The following is a 24,252-nucleotide window of genomic DNA, read 5'->3' as shown; positions in this document are numbered from 1 at the left end:
TATTCTGCTTAAGTTAGTATACATTTGGTAACATGAACTGTTAAAACTACTTATATACAAAGTACATTAATTAAGGAGACTTTTATATTAGTAGAGTTAACCTCTGGTGCGTTGGGTCTCTGCGTCGACCCCAACTTCCAATAAGTGTTTTTTTTTTTTTTTTTTTTTTGGTGGACAAACACCTTGTGTGGGTTTTCTCAGGGTGCTCTTTCCATCCCACTTTCTTGATTTCATCATTTCGTTCATTATCATCATCGTCTCTGTTAGCCTCGGTATATAATCGTAGGAACTTATAAATAAAAATTAAGGAAACCAGACACTAAAGATATGTCAAATGTAGACCTATATAATTACGATTCTTTGTGATTGTAAACTATTGTATATTGCAAACGGTTCATGCGATACAAATCAAATGTGAAGATCAAAAATACATACCGTGGAGCAAATAGACAAATCGAGACTAGGACAATATGTATTAAGTCAGTGATATACGGCAACATTTTTCAAGTCATTTAGGGTATACACAGGTCCGTATCCAGAGGGTCTAGGGAGGCCGGCCCCCTAAAGTTTTACTGCCCCCCCTAAAATTTGCACGGTAGGCTTACAAATGAACTATAATATGGTTGGATTGGCCCCCGTAAATTCTACCGCCCCCCACCCTTACATTTTTGGTCTGGCTACCGGCCTGGGTATACAGAAAATTATAAATTTCTATAATACTGGTATAAGCGCTTGAAGCAAAATAAAAAAAAAAAAAAAGTAGAACAATGAACATTGAAGAATTGAACTAAGTACGGTATGTTTGAGGGAAAGAAGACTCAAGTATTTCTTTCAATTGTTGAATTCCAACCATTTTTAAGACGTGTTTAAATACTTTACGATTAAGCCGGTGTATGGCAAGATGGTGTAAGTCACTTCTGGGACATTTTGAAATATTGAGACCTTATTAGAATTAATACAAAAAATCCATAAAATATTACGAAGTTCTGTTGTAAGTCGGTTATACTGCTAAGTTGTGCTGCTAACATATACCACACGTCATTTTGCCATCAAATAAATTGTGGTTTTAAGTTCACGGAAATCTATTGGTCTCATTTCAGGAAAAAGTGACCTTCACCACATTGCCATTCAATGGCTCATTTTGGTGAATGTAATTTGTTTTAACGCTCTGAGGGTGTTTTCTACAACTAAAAGATTGAATGTATTATAATTATGCAATAACAGAAAAAAAAACTTTTAAAAGCAATCCTTTTATAAAATACAGTGAAAGAAGAAAATAATTTTTTGATGTGCCAAAATGAAAAAAATAGGACTAAGACTAAAAGCACTAAGGTGCTCTTCCTAAGTTTGGGGGCTTACGTTTTTTTTCGCCTGCGCTTGTTTTTATTCTTACATTGTTAATCCAATTTCTTAATTTTAACTCACCAAAAATTATTTTCTCCGTATCCCTACACATTTTCTTAATTTCCGTAAATAGGGAACTAACAGTGAATAGCTTCACGAAAGGATTTATTTATGGTCAAGGGCAACGATCGTGGGGGAACTTACTGTAAAGATCAGAATAAAGAAAGAAACCAAGGAACAGTAATATACTGCTCATACGAGAAGTGGAGAAAAGATAAGAGTAAGAAGAATCAGGTGACCACGTTACTTGTGGTATGGTTTTTAGCGAAGGCAAGTGTGCAACTCCAACCTAGAGCGATGAAATGACGTTTTAAAAAAAGAAAGAAAAACTTGATCAAACAATAGTTACATAAGTTTCTTTCATATGTATTCTTCCAATTTTAATTTAGGATGTAAAAAAAGATAAAGAAGAAACACTATTCTTTGATACATTTGTATATACCTACAAATAAGAATGCATTATAGTCCCATTTAATCGAATCCCAATTAATTGAATTTTCGGGCTAACCGAATCGTTAAAAGAGAGTCTTTACTAGTGCAAGATTTTATTTAAATACACCAACAAAGAGTACAGTATTTGTTTCGGTCTAACAGTTATTTATGAAAGAGTATGATCAATGTGTTACGATGCATTCTGTACAGCTATATATCAAAATTAACATTTTGGACTTAGTGACTTCTTCCAGAACGATGACGATACATATATATTCAAAAACCACTTGGTGAACTACTCTGAAATACAACTTTTGCAGATGTAACTTCTTTTCGATTTCAGTAACATATATGACTTCTTTTACTATTGAAGATTGGTTTTTTTTATATATACGTGCATTGTCATACAATCGAGCCTACTTTTGAGGATCATACATTTATATTGATTTTTAATGTCCTAACAAATAACGGAGTTTAGAGAATAAATCTACCCAGATAGGAAAAAAATTCAATGCGTTCCACAATTATGCTCTTCAGGCTAAAATAAAGGAATCTGTTTGATTGTAAAATAATCGGTGGAATGAGAAGCGATAGGAAAGAGAACTTTGAGAAAACGTAGAGACACGTCAAACTCACGTGGCCCGGGATCAAACCAGGGACCCCTTGCACCAAAGGTGAATCAGAAAGGGAACAGTTAATAGGAAGAACAGTGATGAGAAGTTATGTTGTTGGTATTCTGAAGTTGTAATGCAGAGCTCGAAAAAGTAATGAAGTCAGAATTAGGTGATTTTTGAAATGAAAATGTTCTGGTGCTGTCCAGTTTAAGTTGTTGACGTTCACAAAAGATACTACATAGATATTGATGTCAGAAGAGGAGCTTAGTGGCTCAGTACGGTAGCTTACTGTTCGCTAGGGGAAGAATTTGGTGCTCATGAGAGGAGTTTGGTAGTCTACACATGGAGCTTAGTACTCGACAGACGAGTTAGGTGCTTAGAAAAGCAAGCCCGTGTCCACGGAAGGTCTAGGGGGGGCGAGCCCTTTTAAACTTTTTACGGTAGGCTTGCAAACAAATTATAATATAGTGATGAACTATAATATGGTTAGATCGGTCCCTCCCTAACTTCCACCCCCGGAGGGGGCGGTATAAGTTAGGGAGCGTACATTTTGAGGCTAGATACGAGCCTGCAGTAAAGGAACTGAGAAATTCAGAGAAGCTTATTGCTTGGCAGAGGAGCTTGGTGACTCAGACAGTGAGCTTGGTTCTCAGAAGAGAAACTGAGCTGCAATGGTTTGAATTGAAGAATGTATAATAGTAACTTTACTGAAATAGTAAAAATAGAACAGTTCTGGGATGCAGTTGCAGAGCAGAAAGTATTCAGGATCTGTAACACATGTAGTTAAAAAATAGGGTTTTATTATATACATATACATATATATATATATATATATATACAGGGTGTTAATGAACTATACCGACAAACTGTAACAGCTGATTCCTCACATCAAAATAAGAGGAAAAGTTCATATAGCGAAAAGTGCATAGTTTCAGAGCTAGGGCTGTCCAAAATCGCTAAAAAGAAAAATTTCAAAAGGCCACATTTCGAATTCCAGACACTGTGGATGGTTGTCCTTATCAGCATAAAGAAAGCCACGCATACACAATTCAAAAGTGCATATTTCGTCAATTTTCAATAGATGTACTGTACAGGATATTCCTTGCAGGGTGTAATTCTCAGATATGCTATCAATAGAGTTTTCAGATATACCCTGATTTGAAAGGGGGTCCAAAGTAGGCAGGAGGTAAGCCTTAACAACAATGGGCATCCAGTGTTTCGGACGGAAGTCGGAAGTGTTAGGAACCGGCAGCTCCATGCTTTTTTTGTGTTCGAAATAACGTGTGATGCGATGTATTTCTTCACGCTATATTTCACGTTTTCTGCATTTATAAAAGTGAAAGAAAACATTGCAGCATGCGTTTTCCCGAGTACGCGAGACCGTGCTGCTGACGATCCTTAAACTTTTCCAACATCGCGCCAAAGGCTTCCGTGTTCACTGCTATCAAGACTTATCGTTTGCCTATTTTAGACCTATCATAAAGTCAGAGCGTATCTCAAAATTCGGTTGATGGCTTCTCTGAAAATTTCATCCTACATGTAATACTCTATACACCCATTGAACATTACTTTAATATGCATTTTTGGATTGCGTATGCGTGACTTCCCTTACGCTGATAAGGATCACCATCCATAGTTTCTCGAATTCGGAATAGAGCCATTTGAAATTTGACTTTTTTGCGATTTTGGACAACCCTAGCCCTGAAACTATACACTCTGATATGCCCACAGGTCCATATGAACTTTTTCTCTTATTTTGATGTAAGGAATCAGCTCTTACAGTTTGCCGGTATAGTTCATAAACACCCTATATCTATATGTATATGTATATCTATCTATCTATCTATCCATATATATATATATATATATATATATATATATATATATATATATATATATATATAGTTTCTTATATTTCCTGAAGATTGTAATTTTCTATTTGGATTTCTTTATTTTACAACAGGATTTTAGTAATTTCCTGTAATCGGTTAGCACCGGTTTCATTAATATGCAGTATTAGTAAATTAAAACAATTATTTAACTCTCTTCGCTGGTCTAGTGGCTAGCGCGAGCGATTTTGAGGCACGTGATCTTGGTTTCAATTCCCAATGGGAGAGCAAAAAAAATTAATTTCACAATCATTCTCTTTTACTAATCATCCGTCTCCTTATCCTAAAGGACATAACAGTTGATGTTAAACAAAGATCTCATTTCATTTCTCATACAGTTAGGGTATAAACGATTTATCTTGCTTGAGTTAATAACATTCTAGTCATGCGCTAGAAAAATATATGTACATAAGACTATTATTGATAAATCAGAGATTATATACTCTGGGAAGAAAGAGTAGTGGTAATGTGTGTGTTTGTACAGTATGAGCATTATGTATGAGAAAGAAAGAAAGAATAAATAAATGTTCTATCAGTTTAATTGGAGTTTAGCGTCCCTTTCAACACGAAGATTATGAGACTTGAACCTACAGTTTAACGTGGTATCTGAACTGCATAAACTTCACCTAGAATCGAACATGGGTCTTCCGCATTGTAGGGTCTAAATGCGTGCGCTAACTATAAGCCACGATGGATCTTATGAAACAATCTAGTAAATTAATTATGTGATGCTAATAGCATATATTGACAATACAAAAGTGAAAAGTAATAAATGTGAGATAGGGTTAGGAGACATTTTTAAAAACATGACAAAAACTAAAAACATCGCTGGCATGCCAATCAGATAGGTATCTCTTAGGCATTTTTATTGATCACCTGATATTTCTTGTCGCTTTATCTTTGTTCTAGAGAGTAATTCTTAGACGAAATCTCTTATTCTATGTTTTATCGTGTTTCTTGTCATTTTAAAAATTTAGAAGATATGTTCATTCTGACTTGACGCGAAACTCCGAATACTTTTGATGTATTTAATCTATTCTAAAGCCACTCTGTATTTCAAAATAATAACTTCATAAGCAATCAATAACAATAATAAACTAAAGTGAAAATAGAATATCATGTGTAAGAAAATCAAGCAATACATTTCAAGGTACGTCGAAATTACAAAAATAAGTATTAATTTCGAAGTTCAAATTAATCAAACCAAACACGCAAAAGTAGCAAAATGTTCTTGCTACTCTCCTCAAAACCAATTTCAGTCAGAAAAAAATATAATTGCCAGTGATTTCTCTGTACGACTTCAAACTGGGACATTCTGAATATCTAGCAGAGAAAAGCATCAACAGTGTATTGAGCTAAGAGAGATATATGAACATATCACACGTAGTTCGCTTTCGGATTCACTCCACAACAGAGTCAAACTAGCTTCAACTATCGAGAGGAAAGCCACATTTCCGACTACATGAGTTCGGTTCGAACCGTAGGTTTCTCTGCTCCAGTGAGAGGTAAAAGGACATTAGCAATTCTGCTATTTTATCCAGTGTTATTTAAATTTGTTTCGACGATGAATTTTTAATGATATGAAGTTGATACATTAATGCCAACAATAGTTTTATATGTTCTGTTGTATGTTTGGGATACATGATGGGGACCGTAGCTTCTGGGGTGATCTTTGCATTATATATAGCTAAAAAATTGTTCTTCTTTATTTGTCTTTGTTATCACGTTTTGATGCAATTAGACATCATCCAGCTAGTGTTGCCCACGATACGAGAAATTTCTCGTCTCGTCTCGGAAAAATATGAAAATCTAGACGGGAAGTGTGTTATCAAATCAGGGACGAGACTAGAAACATGGCAATTCTCATCTTGCTTTCGAGACGAGAAATTTCTCAAGTCTCGTGGCCAACACTAGTTTATCCAGCGTTATATGGCTCTAATATAAAATTTACAAATTGACAGAGTGATTGTACGAACAATGGATAACATTGATCAACGTTTGAAACTACGCTAGTCATTACACGATATATTTGAATAATAAATATTGTTTCAATGTTTTTATTAGAGACCGGATATTAGGCAAAATGCCTATTATTTAACATTAAAGATATGATCAAAAATAACGTTTTAAAGTTTATATGGGCGTTATAGTTTCAATGTAAACCAATTTTATTTTGCCTATTTCGCATCTTCCTACCTAAATAATTGCTTTAGTGCCTAATGTTGCCTATTCTACGCATTTTCTTCAAAATAAGACTTCATTCGGGAAAAAATATATAATTTAGTATTTTAAGAAAGCATTCTTCCTCTTCCGAGAAATATAAGTGTTGTTTGTAGTGATAAAATCTAAACTTTGGACTGCTACATACACTGATAAAGTACTGTAGAACCTTGAACTGTTGTGTGTACTGTTAAAGTCTATAAAATTCGGACTGCTATGTGTAATGATAAAATGTTGTATAGAATGTATTTACCAAATATACATGGAATACATGTCAAGCTTCGTTTTTATATCTAATTTAATATAAATAAAATAGTTTGTTTGTGTGTTTGTCTGTCTGTCTGTGTGCGGCCTGGGGACCAGACGAGTAAACCGAGAGTTACCAAATTTTGGTCAGGGGTACCTTGGTCCACGCCCCAGATCAAGACGAAGCGTTTTTTTTTACATTTCGAACCAGGGGGGTCCCAGGGGGGCGTTTACCAGGACAGATCTCGGGACTGGGCTAAGAGTTACCAAATTTTGGTCACGGGTACCTTGGTCCAGGCCAGAGGCCAAGACGAAGCGTTTTTGTCAAAATTTAAACCAAGGGGTCTCAGGGGAGCGTTTACTGGGACATGTAAAAGTGTTAGTGTCCCGATATTAGTGTCGAATTCATAGTTTTCGCGGTCGCTGAGATCAATGGTGAAACTCCGATCGCATTCACCCCATTTGGCTGCGGGCCGGTGATCAGCAGTGGGGGGGGGGGGGATTCCGAGACATGTAAAAGTAATCCAAAATGATCGATATTAGTGTCGATATTAGTGTGATCGCGATATTAGTTTTCGCGATAACTGAGATCAATGGTGACATTTCCATTAGCGATGACTTGCAAATTCAGCTACCATTATATGCGAGCAGGCAGTCAGCGGAGAGGTTACCGAGACATGTAAAAATACCCCAAAATGGCCAATATTAGTGTCAAATCCATAGTTTTTGCGGGCCGTTGAAATTAATGGTGATACTTCTACAGGCGTTGACTTCCAAACACAGCCCCCATGAAAAGAATGGGTATATTCAGCTAGTATACAATAAGATAAGATATTAACAAACATATATGTTTCTATATTTTTTGAACATTATCTATCACTTGAATTTATTTTTCAATTATATTCATTATTTCGAGTTACATTTTAGAGCATCTTTTACTGCCTATTTTATAAATTTTAAGTGCTTATTTGCCTGTCTATTTTCCAGGTTTTTATGCCTAAATATCCGGTCTCTAGTTATTAAATTATACCTTTCTTGGACTCAAGACTTGTTTTCTTCTAATGAAAAAGTGATTCTTTTGTGTGTGTGTGTGTGTGTGTGCGTGTGTGTGTGCTGGCATACATCGTACACAGGCATTTTTTAAATTTCTCTCAGATGATTTACTTTCTCAAGACGCCGGGACTAAATTAATTTGATTGTAAAGCGTTATTCTCTGTTTGCACTTTTGCTTATAAGTTCTTGCTTTGACGACCAGATCTTGCCCCTTTGGTGTCTCTGCTTACAATATCTCAACAATCGCGATAACTACATGCCTGAGTAGCATATATTACTGTAACTTCGCTATCCATAAAACAGCACGGATAACCGTATCAAGTCAGCGTCCTGCCAGTAACCGATCAGTCGACGTTCATCAACCAGCCAGTTCAAAATCTCCGTCCCCAGACGCTTCTCTCATTTTCTGAATGTTCTTGTTCTCAAAACAACAGAATGGGGTTGAGGGAGGGAAACCATGAATAGTTTGTGTTTATCTGTGGAATCTTCGGAAAATTCTCTGAAATTTCTTTTAATATTCCAAACGTATATTTGTAAATTCTTCAAAAAGTTAAATTAAGTTGTTATACATGTAAGATGTCTTAACGTAAATAAGAATATTACTATAAGCCTATATTCTTCACCCAGTTGATCTGTGTTTTATGATATGTTTCACGTTCTTGATTCAAAACCGAAAAACATACTTCTTGAAGATAATGTAATAGTTAAGATAAAGTTCTGTTACTCAAATTTAGTTATTGCAACTAGATATTGGCTCATTAGGCATTTCCAGGATTTCATTTTCATATTAATAAGGAAGTAAATATTTGAAATAACTTCTTAAGATCGTGGCTACTTCATAACACAACTTAAAGCAGAAATGATGGTAATTTTTTCGTAAATAGACGTCGGAACCACCCTGTGTAGTCATCCGGTACTCGTCCCTTTCGTCGGTTCTGAAACTTAATATTACATTTACATGTTATTCTAAATATATGGGAGAATTTTTCCATCATAGAATAGGTTTAATCTTTTGCTGAATTGATACAATTATCTTCAGTTACTATTAATATTACTTTTCCCTCTTGTTACAGTTGTCCCAAATTCACCCTAGAAACTTATTTTCAACATTGAAGAACCGATGGGACGATTTAATAAAGCAACTATCAACTCAGAAGGACATTGCTGAACAAGATAAAACAATAACACAGATCTCCATGCTTTTTGTGACTTATATCTATGGAATCTTTAAACCTCTAATCCAAAGTGTTACCAGCTATGTTGAACGATTAAGACTGACATCTGTTAAGGTAATTGAGAAAGACTTAGTTCAAATCCAAAGTCTTTTGCTCATGCGAGAACTAATGATGACATTGCTTTTATTTTTATATTGTCATTTGCCTCATTTCCAAAGTTAATCATGACATTATTCAAGTTGATGAGTTTAGGTCCTCTCCATCGTTATGTAATAGACATGTCGTGTCGTACGTGTGACGAAATGTTGAATTTTCTCGTTAGTAAATTGAAATTCACTATACAATGACTAATGAAAATTCATAGTGTTCTCTACGAAAGAAGTATCATCTTTCCTTCAAGGAAGTGAATCAATTGAGCATATGCAAGATGCAAAGAAAACGTCGGACAAAAAAACTCTTATTCTCGTATCATATGAAATGATGTTTGAACAAACCACGACTGGTATGATATTGCTTCACGTCCTTATGCAACATCAAGATTATGAAGGAACATTGGTTACTGTTCCACTATAACAATCAGTGTTTTTTTAATTTTTTTTTTATCATACATGAATTTTTTGGTCTTCAACTTGTCAAGCCCTTCACACGTTTACTGCCGCCTGACGCGCCCATTTTGTGTGTCGAGATGCCTTTTAGCATCCTAACCAGACAATTATAGGTTACTCTTTCCTTCACGGCATATGGATTAAGCATGTTATAATATATGGCATATCAATAGAAACACTTTAGCCAAAAATAGCTTTTCCGGCACATGAGATGAACCCTGTCTTTTAAATAGCGATAGCGAACGTGTTTAAGTATAATTAATTCATTAGCTACAAGGGAAAATAACCTGTTAGCATCCAGTTTCTGTATGATCAGCGTAAAATAATTTAATTAACAATAAAACTAAGAACAATGAATAAAATATTAAAAATTTCTAAAAACAAATAAATTTAATTATTTTATCTGGATGATGGTACTTTGGGTGGTTCCCCACAATCCGTTTTTCAGGATGTGAATATTTTATTAGCAGAGTCTAAACGCATTGGTTTAGAAGTTAATCCTTCTAAATGTGAACTGTTTCTCACATCTGGACAAGTGGACACCACTATTGTATCACAATTTCAACAGCTTCTTCCTGGATTTCGAACAGTTAATGCGAACCAGTTATTTCTTCTAGGTGCTCCACTGCATGAAACAGGTTACGAAATAGCTTTTAATGAGCACCTAAATCAGCTTAAAACTGTTATTGAACGATTAAAAATTTTACCATCTCACTTGGCATATTTCCTTCTAAAAAATTGCATGGGTATACCAAAGTTACAATATTTTCTTCGAACTACTCCAACATGGTATATGCCATCTCTACTTCTCCAAATGGATGCCTGCCTGAAAAAAGCATTAGAGTCTATAGTAAATATATCTATGAATCAAATACAATGGACACAAGCTAGTCTTCCAATTCGATTCGGAGGTTTAAATATCCGCAGAGTCTCCGACCTCAGCCTTCCAGCTTTTGTTTCCTCGTGTTATGGGGTGAGACCACTCGTCTCCAACATTCTTAACATTCCCGTTGATGATGTGGTCATTCATCACTTGATAGAGGCAATTGACGTATGGAAGTTTTTATTTGGACAAGATATACCATCCACATTAGAAGTACAGAAAAGCTGGGACAAAATAATCTTAAAATCAATTATTGAACAAGAGTTACTTTTGGATAATGTATTTGATATAGTTCGCTTTAAGGCCTTACAAGAAAAAGAATCTGGCGCATGGTTGCAATCAATTCCATCGAGAAATATTGGAACTTTCATGGATAACAATTCTTTTCGTCTTTGTGTTGCTCTACGCCTTGGCATGAACATGTGTAAAAAATTTACATGCATTTGTCGGGAGCAAGTCAATGAAAAGTGTTTGCATCCATTGAGCTGTCCCAAAAGCGCAGGCAGAGTGTCCCGACACGCTGAATTAAATGATATCCTAAAGCGTGCTTTGGCCAGCATAGACGTGCCTTCAATTTTAGAACCATCAGGTTTATCAAGGGATGATGGGAAAAGACCAGATGGCATCACGTTAATCCCCTGGGAAAATGGGCAATGTCTAGTATGGGATGTCACTTGTGTTGATACTTTTCCAGCTTCTCATATCGTATCAACATCTAAGGAAGCTGGAAGTGCGGCAGAAACAGCGTGCAGACGAAAACATTTAAAATATAAATGCTTAAAAGAAGACCATTTTTTCATTCCCTTTGCTGTTGAAACAATGGGTGTTTTCAGCAAAGAGGCAAAGAATCTAATGAAACAAATAGGTTCACAGTTGGTTGCGAAAACAGGAGATCCGCGGAGCAAACAATTTTTAATACAGAGACTCAGTTTAGCAATTCAGCGGGGAAACGCAGCTTGTATTTTTAAATCATTCCCTTCTGCTCCTATTATGGAAGAAGTTTTTTTTATCTTAAATAGTTAATCCGTTCCACGCTAGCCACATCTACCATCAAGTACTGCTATATGAAGGTTCAATTATATCACATTGCACAGCACAGTGTTGCCTGGAATTTCGTATATTAAGTAATGCATTGATTCTTTGTACATCATTTTGTATATTTCGGTTAACTTTTTATCTATGACAGGTTGAGGATATTTCTTTTAATGTTTTGCATGTCTACTTTATTTTATGTTCTTTGGTTTATCATTTAATTTACATTTTTATATTATGTATGTCAGTTTATAAATTTCCTTTTTGTTAAATTCTAAATGTAAAATAATTAGGCAAAAATAATTATCCTTTCATTATGACCTCAAAAAAAAAAATAATAATAATAATAATAATAAAGATATTTTTAAAAGAAAAAAAAATATTATTATTTTTTCAATATATGTAACAAACAAAATTATATTATCTTGTTATGTTAATTAAGTTTGTTTCTGATAATAAGATTGTACAAAGTTCATATCAAATTACACTATCTCTTTTAAAAATTAATCTTATCAGATTTAGATGATTTCCACAGTTCCGGTTCAACATATATGGATAGATAACTGCTAATTCACTATGACTATTACATACTTAACTGCACTCCAACTTAATGAAGTACATTCTTGTTCCGGAAATCAGTTTGAAGAACAGTGGAAAAAGCATCGATTCTTTTTCATAGAATAATAATGTCTGTCTACCTCTCTAAAGTTCTGTTCTTCGTGTATATCAAAATTAACCTATTTAATTAAAGAACACATGTAAGAAATATAAAATTTGTAATTTCAAAGTAATATTTTAAATATTAGCCTAAGTATCGTAAATGGTTTCAGAAAATTAAACTACTTCAGATAAACATTGGTCGTAATAACCGAAAACAAACTTAGTACGGTAGTCCTAGTAAAATGATACAATGTTACTTCACAGTCAGGAAGTTTACCGTTTGATCTCCATAAACACTCATCATGTCTAGTTCGTCGTAAATACATTCCACCAACATAGATTTTTTTCCAAAGATTTTCTTTCATTCTTCCTATAGTAGACTCACGATAGCTCGAGTTTGAAGAACATGTTCGCAAGTTTGAATACAGTATCTCTGTGTTTGGCAAACACTTTGTGTAGAAGTATTCTGTCTCCATTTAGTATACAATCAATTAAATCATCATTTCATTTACCCGACAATACGCACCTGAAGGCACAATACGCACTTGAAATCTTATAATGTAAAAAAAACAGCGTTGACTTTTTCATGTACTTAAAAATACCACATAAACTGTATGTGTATTTTTCTCACAACTTTGATAATTGGACTTGATTTCCTCGTGCTCTGAACGCCCCATTTTAGAAAGTTAGTTGTTTATATCTTATGTTAGAATACTATGTTCAGAAAATGGAGTTGTATCTGGCAGGATTATATGCTATGCAACAACATTTTGTTATACATTTTTTGTTTTATATTTTATGTTGCATATGAAAATCATGATATGGCTCTAGGATACGAAAAATCTTTCAGTTTAATGTCCCACAATTATATCCTTTAGGCTAAGGGAGGTGGATAATTAAGGCAAGTGAGTGATGATGGAAGAATTGGTGAAATGAAAATGTGGGAGGAAAGGGGAATATCCCGAGTAAACCCGAGAATGATGTTGTTTACTACAAACTTGTTTGGCTGAGAATCGTACGAGGAACCTCACGCACCAGAGACAAGCGCTCTACCACTGAGCCACAGTATCTCCTCTAGGATCGTGTTAAAGAAAATATTCAGATGTAATGTTTCTCAAAGTGTTGTGTGTCTGCCGGAGAGCATCTCAAATATAGAAATATAACCTATTTGATTTTTTTCAACAGAATTGTGGATAAGTGTAAAATCGTATTCAGTTCCTTTGGAATATACTCTTGCACTTTCATCAATATAAGAACTGACTATTAAGAACTATATCATTTAGTGCCATTGTAAAGTCACATGAATTTTGTCGCAAGTGTGTTGTGTGGCTCAAGAAAATATTTATGTGGTTGACCATAGTAAGGGTGTTTAAAATTAATTTTGAGTCCAAAACTTGAAAGAAGTACTTTATTTCAAACAAGATTTGGATGTATTCTGTTAGGTAGAAGGAATGAACATTTTCTGTATATACTAAATTTTTAATATTACACGTTCAAAAAATCCTTGTAAATTGAACATCTCATAGAAATTATAATGAAAAACTTAATGACAATCTTACTTTGACTACACTTTTAAAGCAGGCTTCTTCAGTAGGGCTATCTCGGGAGTTACTCAGTACATGGAGTCATAATGTAAGGGAGTTAAATGTTATTCAATGCATAAATTATTTTATTATATTTAGTTATATAATTTACCTATATTTCCTTTATTTTGAAGGTTACACCGATTCAACACAAACCTATTCCTACTTCTTCAGTCGCGAGTGCAACAGAAGAGAAGAAAATTTTATAAATATACTTCGTATGAAGGTTTAGGAGTGCAGAATAAATTTGAAACGAATGAAATTTATCCCCAAGTTGAGAAGAACTGCATGCCCAAGGACATCCGCAGAATATTTTTCAGAAATATTTGAATTTGATTAATTTCCATTTAATCAAATATTCAATCTTACCTAAGGAACTTATAATTTTGTGGTCAATATGGAAATGGAGAGTTAGAAGAGCAATACCTTACTAAATAATACTTCAAAGATGATCAAGGATAGGGTAAAAAGCACTATATTTGATGGCGTCTTGTTCATGACCTTCATATTGTAAACAGCTCTTATGTATAGCTTGTCATAATTTTTGTATACTATTTGTGATTGTAATATGACAAAATAATTATTTGTGATCATGTAAATAATGTTCTTTTAAACGCCATACAATCATCTAATTTTTACATTTTTCTTTCTACTCAACCCGCAGCAAGTATACAGAAACAGTGATATCAATGGATTTCTTAATGGCTGTTAATAGAGAAATTCATATATCAAAATATATTGTACTTCCGCTTAATACTTCTAGAAACCATATCAACAAGTTGCTATTCACTCACTTTTGTACGAGGTCTGGGTAAACAATAACGGAACTGATACCAAAAGTAAGTTTGTTTTTTTTGTCACGAACTTAAAAATTAAAGTGACCCCCTTCAACATAATCCCCTCTCCTCTCTACACACGTTTGCATATGAAGTTTCCATCGTTGCAAGCAGTTGTGGAAATCACCTTGTTGAGTACCACTGACGTTTATGTTTCACCTCTTCCACCGCCTGAAAATGAGTTCCCTTGAAAGCGGATTTCACTTTCGGGGGAAAAATGCACAGTGTCAGGTCTGATGTATAAGATGGGTGTTGCAACACTGGAGTCTTCTTAGCTGCGAAAAACTGCTTAACGGTCAAAGCAGTATGCAAAGTAGCATTGTCATAATGCACAATCCATTCATTATTCTTCCACAAGAAGGGCCTTTTCTTTCTCACGCGTTCTCACATCTTGAACAAAACCTGCTGATAATATTGCTTAATTACTGTTTAACCTGATGGTACCCATTCAATCAGGAACAGGTCATGGATATCAAAGAACATAATGAGCATGACCTTCACTTCCGATTTTCTCTGGCATGCTATTTTCATTCACGGTGGTAGGGTCATGCTGAAAGATACACGTCTCATCACCAGTGACGCTTTTCGTTAACAAGTCCGGTTCTGCTTCCAGGCGTTCCACTGTGTCACTCCACACGTACTTTCGGGAGTCCTCCTGCTCCTGTGTAATTTTTTTTTGTACTATTTTAGCGTAAACTTTGAGCATCTTCAAATGGTTGTGCAGAATTGTGCGGAGAGACTCTTTATTGATGACCAGCGATCTTTCTGGACAATGTTAGTCACTTTTATCACATTTCCCTCTGTTGTTGCTGTGATAGGACGATCCAGGCTTTCATCATTAAGGCTCTCGCGTTCCTCGCTGAAACATTTGTTCTACTCAAACAGACGCACATGTGATATCGTATTATCACCATACACATCTTGCTACAGTTTCACACACTCACTTGGTGATTTCTTTATTTCACACGGAATTTCATGTTAATGCGCTTCTCAATTTTCACATGAGGTAAGCATCACCCAGTCAATGTAATTTTTAACGTGATGAGACTGATTTAACTATCGTGCAGGACAAACAATCAATGATTTTATCGGTGAAGGGGAGAAAATAAGATAGGTGTGCTCACTTCAGCTTCAATTTGGTAATACTAGTGACTTGCACGAGCGCTAGAAGAATTTGCATAGCTTCACGTAGCTGTACTATTTCTGATTTTCGTAACTGCACATGAAGCAGGAACTAACTAATGCTGCTTTTTTAGGTTCAATCTTAACTCATCCGTCACGCTGGATTAAATTGACCTATTTACTACATGATACAATGTAATACATTTTGAATAGGCATTATTTCCATACTCAAAATTTATATGTTATTCTATTAGGTGGATGCCCACATGTCATTATAATTTGTTTATGTGTCCACTGCTCCTGCAAGCTGTAACCTCTAGAGGTTGCTATTATGCATTCTTTCAAGGTTTATTATGGTAAAGAATTGCATCTACGTTTAACTGCTCACTGTTTCCCTATTCGGCTTTTATAATGTTTCAAATTTCGGCACTTTTTGAAAAAAATATAAACAAGTCTGAACTGTTGAAACAGCACTTAATGGATTCAAGATAACTGGAATGTATCCATTAAGTCATATTGTTTTTGATGAAAGTGAGTTCTTAAATTCTGATATTCTCACTGCCTTATCAGTTACAAAGCGAAGCTAAAAGACCACCAGAATGCTATATATTTTAACTTTGAATCACCTACCCCAGCTACGAGGAAGAGATCGAAATACATATGGTCGAAAGCCAGGCGATATTAACACAATATCAAGCACTACAAGTAAGGTTGATTTAGAATGTCCACTATATTATCACAAAGAGCAACGTTCTCAGAAGTAGTTGAAACCATGTTAACACCTTAGAAGTCAATCTAAGCAACCTTAATGAAGAAAAAGGTTATTTTTAAGAGTTAATGATTACATTGACCAACGAAACTAAATGATAGTGCAAGTAATGTCACTGATGATAATGATGACAAATGGGTTTGTTGTAATAACTTCTGATCAGTAAGTGCAGAAAAGGGAGACTTGTCGTTGTAATATACAGTTTGCCAAAAATGGTATCATAATAAGTGTATCAATTTTCCTTTAAAATTTTGTTTGCTACTTTTGTTCTTGTAGTGAAAATTGATGGAAATTTCTAAGCTTTAGGACTATCTTGGAAACATTTTTAACTAATTTTTCTATAGTTATTTTTTTTTGTACCATGTGGGTTACTTCCCAGAGAATATAGTACTTTCTCTATACTTTTGCTTGTTAGTTTAAAGGTTAATTAATATATCACTCCAATGTAAAAGTAACGGATTTACAACAAGTTTGGAAGAAGTAATGATTGAAACTAAGTAATTACTTTTTATGTTATATTAAATCATGTTTTGAATTATTTTGATTGTTGTTATTTAATTGCATTTCACCAAATGTGATATATGTATGTGAGCAATTACACTTTATTATCTCGGCATTGTATTTCGTTCTAGTATTCCACATTAACATCATGTACATAGTATTCCATATTATGAACAGGGTGATCATAATATCGGAAATTTAGTTTTATTCAATCTTCTCTTATAGTGTAAAACCATTGATATAATAACTTTTATACTTATATTTTGGTTGGCTAAGCTCTCCCAAATATTATGATGCACAACACTTACTTCTAAAAGTAAAAATTCCTTAGAAATAAAAGAAAGAAAAAGTCTTCCAAATTTGGAAACTTTATATGAGTCACAGTAGATCAGGCCTAAAGTCATTTTACAGCCGGCACTAACAGTTGAAACTATTAGATGTGGCAAAAATGTCTGAACTCTTATAATCACAAGTAAGATATTGCGCCGTGAAGATGAACGAACTTTCCGCAAAACTGTGCTAAATGGTTCAGTCGCTTTAATTTTGGAAATGATGTCCAAGATGCTTCCCGCAGTGAAGGATCAATTACACCAAAAATGAATATTCTGACAAACGTCGAGCAAAATCGCCATGCAACCAGTCATAACATCGCAAATGAACTAAACATCCATCATCAAACAGTGTTAAACCATTTCGAGAAATAGTGCAGTCAAATTACCAAAAAGTAAGGAAAAAGTTGGTAACAAGCTGAAACTTGGTACAGATGTCGGAAACGATGTTCTAAAAAACATACTAAAAGTCCTCTGAAATCCCACGTGACATTCGCCGCCATATTGGAAAATAGCCGCCGGAAGTGCCAAATGAACAATACCCAGATAAAAAGAGCAATAACTTCACTACGATTGAACATTAAGAGATAAACTTAGTGTCGCTTTATAGAACATAGATAACACAATATTTTTTATGGAGAAACAATTTTTCATAAAACGTATACTTTTAGAAATATTTAGCTCTAAATTCTAAAATTCCGAAATTTACCGTCAAACTCATTTCCAATTTTATTGAACTTAGGAAGTAATTTATTAACAACTTAAAATTTGACATGAATGTTGGTAAAAATTATTTAAATAACATACTAAAATACCACAACTTCTTCGTTTGTCGTATTGGAAAATGTCCAAATGTCCGAAGTAATTGAATGATAATATTTTAAGTGAAATACTAAATCTGGACTGGCTAAATATTTGAGAAACTGTCAATGAAATCGATCCAAAGTCAATTGCGGTCAATGCTGGTGGGAGGGGCGAAACATTATGACGTGTTTAAGGTTGTCGTCCGCCAACTTGGAATCAACTTTTTTTTATTTTAAATAGCAACATGGTCATGTGAAATATTAAACAACATCCTCGTTCGAAAATAAACCCAACGGTAAGGTTATTTTTCCAAAACCTGCAACATTTTTGAAGTTGTAAATAGATTTAGGATATGTTATGTGTGGAATGCTGTGAAATGTGCTGTGCGAAGTTTCGAATTGAAACATAAAAATAAAGTAAAACAAACTTTGTAACATCTAACATTAGTATTGTTTAATAACCAGGAAAAGAGAGCTAACACACATAAGACAACTACAATCACATGACATGTTCAACATGCCCACCGTTCTGTTCTATACATATCTTTAACCGTGAGACTAGTGCTTGTGCACTTTGCGAAGCATAGTTGGTTATATTTGTTCACAGGCCATAATGATTATCCTTTTCAGGTAGCCAATGTCATCAATATTACACTGCTAGACAATAGCTTTAAAGTGCCCCCAGAGATAGAAATCCAACTGAGTTAGGTTCAGGGGATCTTGCTGGTCACTCAACTGATCTATGCCGACCTTTCCAGCAACCGGAAAAGTGTTCATTGAGGCATCGATTACATTTCGACCATAATGCGTCCATGCCTCATCTTGTTGCCAATATTGATGAAATCACCCTTCCTCGTTTAACAAAAGTGGCATAACAGTGCTTTCAAGCATATCTCCATATTGTGCAGCATCCAAGGTCCTATCAATAAAAATAGGTCCAATAGGCCCCACCAATGGAAACAGATCTAATAAGTTTTTCACCTCATATTCTACACCACACCATTATCTTAACCGCATCTTGCATCTTTGATGCATCTGTCTAATTAAGATTTGTATTAGCCCAGTACTGAACATTTTGCGCAGTACCGAGAAATCCTACGGTAAAGTTTTTTTTTTTTTAAAGATCTGCGACAGTTTTGAAGTTGTGAATGGATTTCGGATAGATTATGTTATCATTTAGACTTAAATTTGTTATGTGGAACATTGTATGGACGGGAAACGACTGTCTCTTTACTTTTTTCTTGGAGGTAGGACAGGATGCTACCTCGAGAAGCAAGAATCAAAATTATACTTTTGGCTGGAGGACGCAGTTCAGCAATAATAACAGCCGTCTTCAAAGAACGACATCCTAATCGCGAGCCGGTGACAGACAGTGCTGTACGAAAACTAATCTGCAAATTCGGGGCAACGGGAAATGATGATTTACCTCGGTCATGCAACTGATCCAGACACATCAGCAGCTGTGTTGGGTGTATTGGTGAAAAGTCCTACGAAGAGTGTGCGACGTCTACCAAGTGATCATAATGTTAGAGTCAAAGGTGTTCAAAGAATATTAAAAAGGGAAAACTCGCACCCTTAAAAATTATAGTTGAATCAAAAACTGTCAGAGAATGATTCTGATGGCCAGTGGACCAGTGAAGTTTTGTGAGTAGGCGTTAGCCCAAATAGCTCGTGACCCAGTCTTTCCTCAAAACATTTTTTTTAGTGATGAGGCAAATTTCTATATAACATGTGAGGTTAACAACCAAAATGTCCGGTACTGGGCTAATACAAGTATTAATTGGAAAGATGCACAAAGATGCAAGGTGCAGATATGGTAATGAAGTGGTGTGGAACATGGGGCGAAAAACCTATTGGACCTGTTTTCATTGATGGGACCTTGAATGCTGGACAATACGAAGATATGCTTGGAAACACTGTTATGCTACTTTTGTTGAACAAGCAAGGGTGATTCCATCAATATTGGCTACAAGATGGGGCACTGCCGCATTATAACCGTAATGTAATCAATGGCTGAATGAACATTTTCCCGGTTGCTGGGTAGGTCGGCATGGACCAGTTGAATGGCCAGCAAGGTCCCGCGACCTAACTCAGTTGGATTTCTATCTCTGGGGGCACTTTAAAGCTATTGTTTACCAGTGTAAAATTAATGACATTAGCTACCTGAAAAGGAGCCATTACGGCCTGTGAACAAATATCACCAACTATGCTTCGCAGAGTGCACAAGCACTGGTCTCACGGTTAAGAATATGCATAGAACAGAACGATGGGCATGCTGAACATGTCATGTGACTGTACTTGTCTTCTGTGTGTTAGCTCTCTTCTTTTCTGGTAATTAAACAATACGTAATGTTAGATTATATAAAGCTTGTTTTTACTTTATTTTTATGCTTCAATTCGAAACTTCGCACAGCACATTTCACAGCATTCCACACATAACATATCCTAAATCTTTTCACAACTTCAAAAATGTTGCAGGTTTTGGAAAAACAACCTTACCGTTGGGTTTATCTTCGAACGAGGATGTTGTTTAATATTTCACATGACCATGTTGCTATTTAAAATAAAAAAGTTGATTCTAAGATGGCGGACGACAACCTTAAACACGTCATAATGTTTTGCTCCTCCCACCAGCATTGACCGCAATTAATTTTGGATCGATTGCACTGACAGTTTCTCAAATATTTAGCCCAGTCCAGATTTTGTACAATTACTTCGGACATTTGGACATTTTCCAATATGACAAACGAAGAAGTTGTGGGATTTTAGTATGTCATTTAAATAATTTTTTACCAACATTCATATCAAATTTTAAGTTGTTAATAATTACTTCCTAAGTTCAATAAAATTGGAAATGAGTTTGACGGTAAATTTCGGAAATTTAGAATTTAGACCTAATATTTCTAAAAGTTTCCTTTTTATGAAGAATTATTTCACCATAAAAATATTGTGTTATCTATGTTCTATAAAACGACACTAATTTTTATCTCTTTATATTCAACCATAGCGAAGATGTTGCTATTTTTATCTGGATATTGTTCATTTGGTACTTCCGTCGGCCATTTTCCAATATGGCGCCGTAGTTCACGTGGGATTTCAGGGGATTTTTGTTATGTTGTTTAGAACATCATTCCCAACATCTGTTCCAATTTTCAGCTTGTTACTAATTTGTTCCTTTTCTTCATTAAATATTGAGCTTCATTTACTGCACTAAATGGTGGCTAAAAGTAAGCTTTACATTGGGTGCCACATGATCTGGCTGGCAACCATTCACTGTATCGAATTGCTATCTCCGAATCTCTACTCAAACGTAATGAACTTGAGTTATTTCTGAAGCGTTTCTCACGAATAATGTAAAGTTGATAATCTACAACAATGTGCGAGAAGATCCCACACTTAGTGGCAAAGTGTGGACACATACTGTCGTCCAGGAAGGTTATACTATACGATTGATGGGGATCGAAGGGCATCCTGCATTATGAGCTGTTGCCACCAGGTAGAACAATAGACTCGGACCTATATTGTCGACAATTATCACGAGTACACCTAATAATTAGAAAAAAAAAAAAACAGAACAGGTAAACACAAAGGATGTTATATACCCCACTTACAAAGCCAGACCGCTTACGCTGGCCCAAAAGTAGGTATGCACCCCTGCAATGATGAAGTATAACATTTTGGTTTATGGCTCTATTTTCTTCGGCTCTTCCGAGCTTAAGACATAAGTAAAAACACATTAAGAACAAATAATAAAGAAACTAAATCTACCTAATGGATAACAATAAGAAATGATATAAAATGCAATGAACTTATTAGTACGGTACTGTATACCTATTTTCGGTCCACCCTTTATTTAACGACCTGTCAGAAATTGAGAAAACTTGACTGGGAAGTTTTAATGTATCCACCGTTTACCCCTTACCTGGCACGATCACACTCTTATTAGTTTACTGTCTGCAGATGTCACTGAATGATGTTACGTTAGTTTCAAAGGAGGCCTGTTAAAACAACAAGTTATAACTTTTTTGACCAAAGACTACTGAAATTCTATAACGACTTCATTATGGTGTTATCGATAAATGGTAAAAGGGCATCAAACATAATTGTACCTATGTAGTAGTTTCATAGTTATTTTTAAATCACAATAAATATATTCTCAATTTTTACCTCAATACTTTTATCACCCTAATATTAGTAAAGGATAAGGAATATCCGTTGCATTAAGGATAAAACCCAAATATTTATACATATTTCTCATAGTGAAAAACAGACCAATTTATTTCTTTAAGAATCATTTATCTTATACAACGTTTCGAACTCATCAGTAGATCTAATTTTAAACTTTTTAAATAACAATTTGCATATTTCCTTAAGTATATTATTAAATATTCTGCTTAGTCTTGCAATTTTCGTAATTTGCTACACCACAATTTTCATTCATTATTTGTGGAAATATCAACAGTTTCATCCACCAGCTTCTTGTTTTCTTTCGTAATATTTTAATTAGAAATCCCAATCGTCATCTGGAAAGAAAAAGAAAATGTTTTACTAACCCTCATTACACAGAGAAACACATTTACAGATCTTGATATAGTAAAATATAGTAATCTCTTGTTCACTACATCTGTTCATAATGTGTGGGTTAGTTACATGTTCTTCTGGAAAACATGGTCACAATAAATAATTTATTCTCAATCCGAATTAAACTTTACCTTACATGTTTTCTTTGGTAATATCATCTATCTAGAGCACATGTTCTAAAATACTCTAATATTAATTAGGATGTCAAGTATTTCACAAAAATTCAAAGTGCTCTAAATTTATTTGGTTAGGTGTTTTTCTTCTTCTTCAGTGCCTTCAGAATGAGTAGCATTGAAGTGGGCTCATATTTTTATTTTAGGCAAAATGAAAATAATTCTGTGTGGGTTGTCAAAATCAGTAATTAATTTTATTTTATGGCAAAAAAGAAAAGAAAGAAAATGTCACAAGTATGCATATTTTCCTAACTAAACAAGTTACAGACGACAGATATGATTTCTACCATATTTTGAAAAAGGGTTTGTAAAGATTAAATGTGTTCTAAACTTGGAAAACAAAAGTAGTTATATTAATTGTAAAAAAAATTTACACCAGGGAAGATAAATGTGAGTACTGTGAAAATTATGTAGTGGTCAGTAATGAGGCTCCTAGGGTTGCGCATGAGGCAAAAGATGCCTCGAATTTAATCTCGTCTCGTGATTCAAGTCAAGACTCATTTTGTGAAATTAGAGACGAGATGAGACAAAATAATCGTCTCGAGTCAAGATATGAGATGAGACGAAGAAGAGATATCAGTCTTCAAACCAATACCAACCATTATTAATTTAAAAGAGTAGAGAATGTCTAATCTTAATATTATTTATGTGTCAATTAAAATATCTGTCGAAGGTCGTCTTTTCCAAAGGCCACAAAAGAAACAAAGGAAAGAAAGGAAACATATATATCTGGTAAATCAAAATAGTCACCATCTGCAACCACACATTTTGGTCATCGCTTAATCAACGAATGGATTCCATAATAAAAGAAGCCTAGGGTCTCTGATGCAAAAAAGTCCCAAACTTCACGTTGCACATCAAATCATCATGGAAAATCTTCCCTCCCAAGAAATGTACGAAATGATGGTTTCTTGTTTTCTTTACATTTTTCTTTTTCTGATTTAGAGGTTATATTCGGGAGAGTTATAGATATTTATCCTTGGTTTTCAGATTTGCCAGGTTGGAAGAACACCAAAATGTTTTTTTTTTTAAACCTCTGACGCTGAATAGGGTAAAAGTCAGCTTCAACACTTGACTCTACTGAGTTTGTTTCGCGTAGCACTCCAATCTAATAATACATACACCGTGTGCGTGGGTTTCCTCGGGGTCCCTCCCGTTTTCTCCCACGTTTTCCTTCCACCATTTTATTCATTTCTCATCATCATCGTCTGCTTTAGCCTAGCCGGCATAACCGTGGGACGTAAAATTCAAAGATTTCATTTTCATTTTTTCCAATCTAATAATATGATTGAGTACTTTATAATTCATTTCGGTCAAGCCATTAGAATGCGGGCTGTAGCTG

At 34.8% G+C, this 24,252-nt stretch overlaps 2 protein-coding genes across 2 annotated transcripts in view; one reads left to right on the top strand and one right to left on the bottom strand.

Annotated features, from left to right (window-relative positions):
- LOC145660722 (uncharacterized) overlaps nucleotides 1–17,058 on the top strand; it is a 58,825-nt gene extending 41,767 nt beyond the window's left edge. Inside the window, exons 5-6 of the mRNA XM_081726101.1 lie at nucleotides 8,932–9,147; nucleotides 13,931–17,058. Of these exons, the coding sequence (XP_081582227.1) occupies nucleotides 8,932–9,147; nucleotides 13,931–14,005 (291 nt within the window). The 3' untranslated portion in view covers nucleotides 14,006–17,058. The remainder of the gene's footprint in view (nucleotides 1–8,931; nucleotides 9,148–13,930) is intronic.
- A 5,352-nt stretch (nucleotides 17,059–22,410) lies between these two features.
- The window catches only part of LOC145660716 (uncharacterized), an 89,835-nt gene continuing 87,993 nt past the window's right edge, over nucleotides 22,411–24,252 (bottom strand). The window contains exon 3 of the mRNA XM_081726086.1: nucleotides 22,411–22,679. Within this exon, the coding sequence (XP_081582212.1) occupies nucleotides 22,660–22,679 (20 nt within the window). The 3' untranslated portion in view covers nucleotides 22,411–22,659. The remainder of the gene's footprint in view (nucleotides 22,680–24,252) is intronic.

This window comes from Thermobia domestica, chromosome 1, assembly GCF_964235325.1.
Source record: "Thermobia domestica chromosome 1, izTheDome1.hap1.1, whole genome shotgun sequence".
Taxonomy (NCBI): domain Eukaryota; kingdom Metazoa; phylum Arthropoda; class Insecta; order Zygentoma; family Lepismatidae; genus Thermobia; species Thermobia domestica.
The sequence above is the reverse complement of the archived record's forward strand: the minus strand, read 5'-3'. Positions and strand labels throughout refer to the sequence as shown.